The sequence below is a fragment of the Rhagoletis pomonella genome, unplaced genomic scaffold (assembly GCF_013731165.1).
Source record: "Rhagoletis pomonella isolate Grant_MI unplaced genomic scaffold, Rhpom_1.0 Rhpom_scaffold_00001, whole genome shotgun sequence".
Taxonomy (NCBI): Eukaryota; Metazoa; Arthropoda; class Insecta; order Diptera; family Tephritidae; genus Rhagoletis; species Rhagoletis pomonella.
The window spans coordinates 94,744,584-94,746,564 of record NW_023458555.1 but is presented as its reverse complement, the minus strand read 5'-3'; the positions used below and the strand labels follow the sequence as shown (position 1 = coordinate 94,746,564).

The 1,981-nt window shown below is 38.1% G+C and overlaps 1 protein-coding gene across 2 annotated transcripts; it reads right to left on the bottom strand.

Annotated features, from left to right (window-relative positions):
• Positions 1-6: 6 nt before the first annotated feature.
• Positions 7-1,071, bottom strand: LOC118735996. 2 transcript variants are annotated; one of them, XM_036466890.1, is made up of 4 exons: positions 980-1,071; positions 785-924; positions 384-709; positions 7-317 (listed from the first exon to the last, which is right to left on the bottom strand). In XM_036466890.1, exons 2-4 carry the CDS (start codon positions 863-865, stop codon positions 293-295), a joined length of 432 nt encoding a protein of 143 aa, XP_036322783.1. In that variant the 5' UTR covers positions 866-924; positions 980-1,071; the 3' UTR covers positions 7-292. The 2 variants fall into 2 exon arrangements, with proteins under 2 accessions (XP_036322783.1, XP_036322233.1); XM_036466340.1 differs by having other exon boundaries at positions 7-126.
• Positions 1,072-1,981: the final 910 nt, after the last annotated feature.

Below are 1,981 nucleotides of genomic sequence, written 5' to 3'. Positions count from 1 at the left end.
CTTTGATTTATATGCTTTATGTTATTGAGTTCACTAAAGCCTTAAAACATTAAGCAAAATTAAAAGAATCGGAGAAACTTGAAAATACAAATATCTGAGTCCCGTTGGTAATTTTTTGGCCGCATACTGTAAAAAAAAACAGAAAAAATAAATAAGTATAATAAAAAATAAGGCACATTTCATTTGGCTTGCTTATGACTAACATATGTTGATAAATATAATAAAAACAATGAGATTGAATGAGACTTAGCTCAAAAGGTTTTTCCTCTCAACGTAGCGGAAAGCATAAAAATTACAAAAAATGCGTCATTATTGGCCTAAAAAATTAAATAAGAAATATCCGAATTAAGATTTCATCAATACAATTCTGCTACTGCTCTTACCGTGCGAATTTCTCCTGATAATTGAACACCATTTCATACATGTCGGCCTTGAACTCCTTTGCCAGTTGCGGGCTTTCTGCTGCCCATTCACGACCATTTGAGGCAATGAAGTTACCCAAATCATCCCAAGCATCACTTTTCCCAGCTGCTGACATGGTCTCTAACGCACGTTCAACCACCTCGGAAAACCCATCATCATCTTTCTGAACACGACGTCGTACTCCCGCTGCTCGTGATGTTGATGGCGTTGGCTGTGAATCGTCAGACTCCACATTTGTTTCAGCGTCACATGGGGATCCAGATGAGGTCAGCGGCGACGGGCACTTCTACAATATCAAAGACACACATATTAGTTAACTAATAAATCATAAAATTGTTTGCATACTTATGCATATACTCACATTTCCTAAATTTGATGTTGTGCTGGCCTCAATTTTCAATGTCGGCTCAAGAAATTTGAGGGAATTGTAAAGCGGCCTCATTGCAGTCGCTCTTCCTGCTCCTTGCCCACTTTTGGTATGTCCTTTCTATTGAAGGCCGCCTAATATTAATGTTGCTTTAGCAATCATTTTTATGAATATCGCAAAGGTACTTACGCGGAAAGAGCAGCGAAGGCTGTTCCACTTGGCTGAAACTTCCGATCGCGGCATCTTCAAAATATCCGCCACATCTTGCCATTGAGCCTCTCGCAAATTCCTGTCCCTGTATTCAGTGGAAAGAAAATTCCACGTGCCTTCTCTAGCTTCTACTTCTTGCACCAGCCTCTCCGTTTGCTCATTTGTCCACTTTTCCTTCAGTTTTCGCACCCGCTTCTTCGTTCCACTGGTGCTACCGCTTGGGCTAACGAACACTGAGGAATCATTGGAGTCCATTGCTTCACTCATACTTTGACACTGAAAAGCACATTGTAAAACATTAATATGTTAACTTTTAGAAAAATATTGAAAATTTTACCTTTGCTGCAAATTGATGCAGAAGAAAAACAGCTGTGCACGCGTCAAACGAAAACAAATTGCCAACATGCTGGCAAATTAATTTTAGGTGTCAAATGTTGCCACATTGGCGGTCAAATTAAATTAAGGCCGTTTTCACTTGGCTGTCATTTTATATGACCGTGCGTGGTCATATATGACAACGAACGCATTTGATACCATATGACAACCCGCTTTCATTCAACTGACAACATTTGACGTCAAATATGACATAGTGAAAACCAAACATAATTTGATCGTTAGCAGACGGCATGTAGCGAACAAATCCCCAGTTGATTGAATTAACACTTTCATTAAGTCTTTCGTAGTTAATATTGTTAAAGTTACGGTAGGAGTAGTACGGTAGGAGACTGGTTGCTATCGTAACGTAAGTCAAATGTGAGAAAAATAAGATCATGTTTCGAGAAATTTGGAGCTATAAGTTGATCATACAAAAGTACACAAGACAACTCATTAACGAGAAAAATGTCCAGTAAGTTACTGCAAGTACATGTAAAGGACTTAGGTGTTGTTTGATTTAAAAAACAGAGTCCCAGGTTTTTTATGTGAAGTGAAAATTTTTCATCTTTAAGTATATCACTATTAAAGTCACCAGTTATAATAATT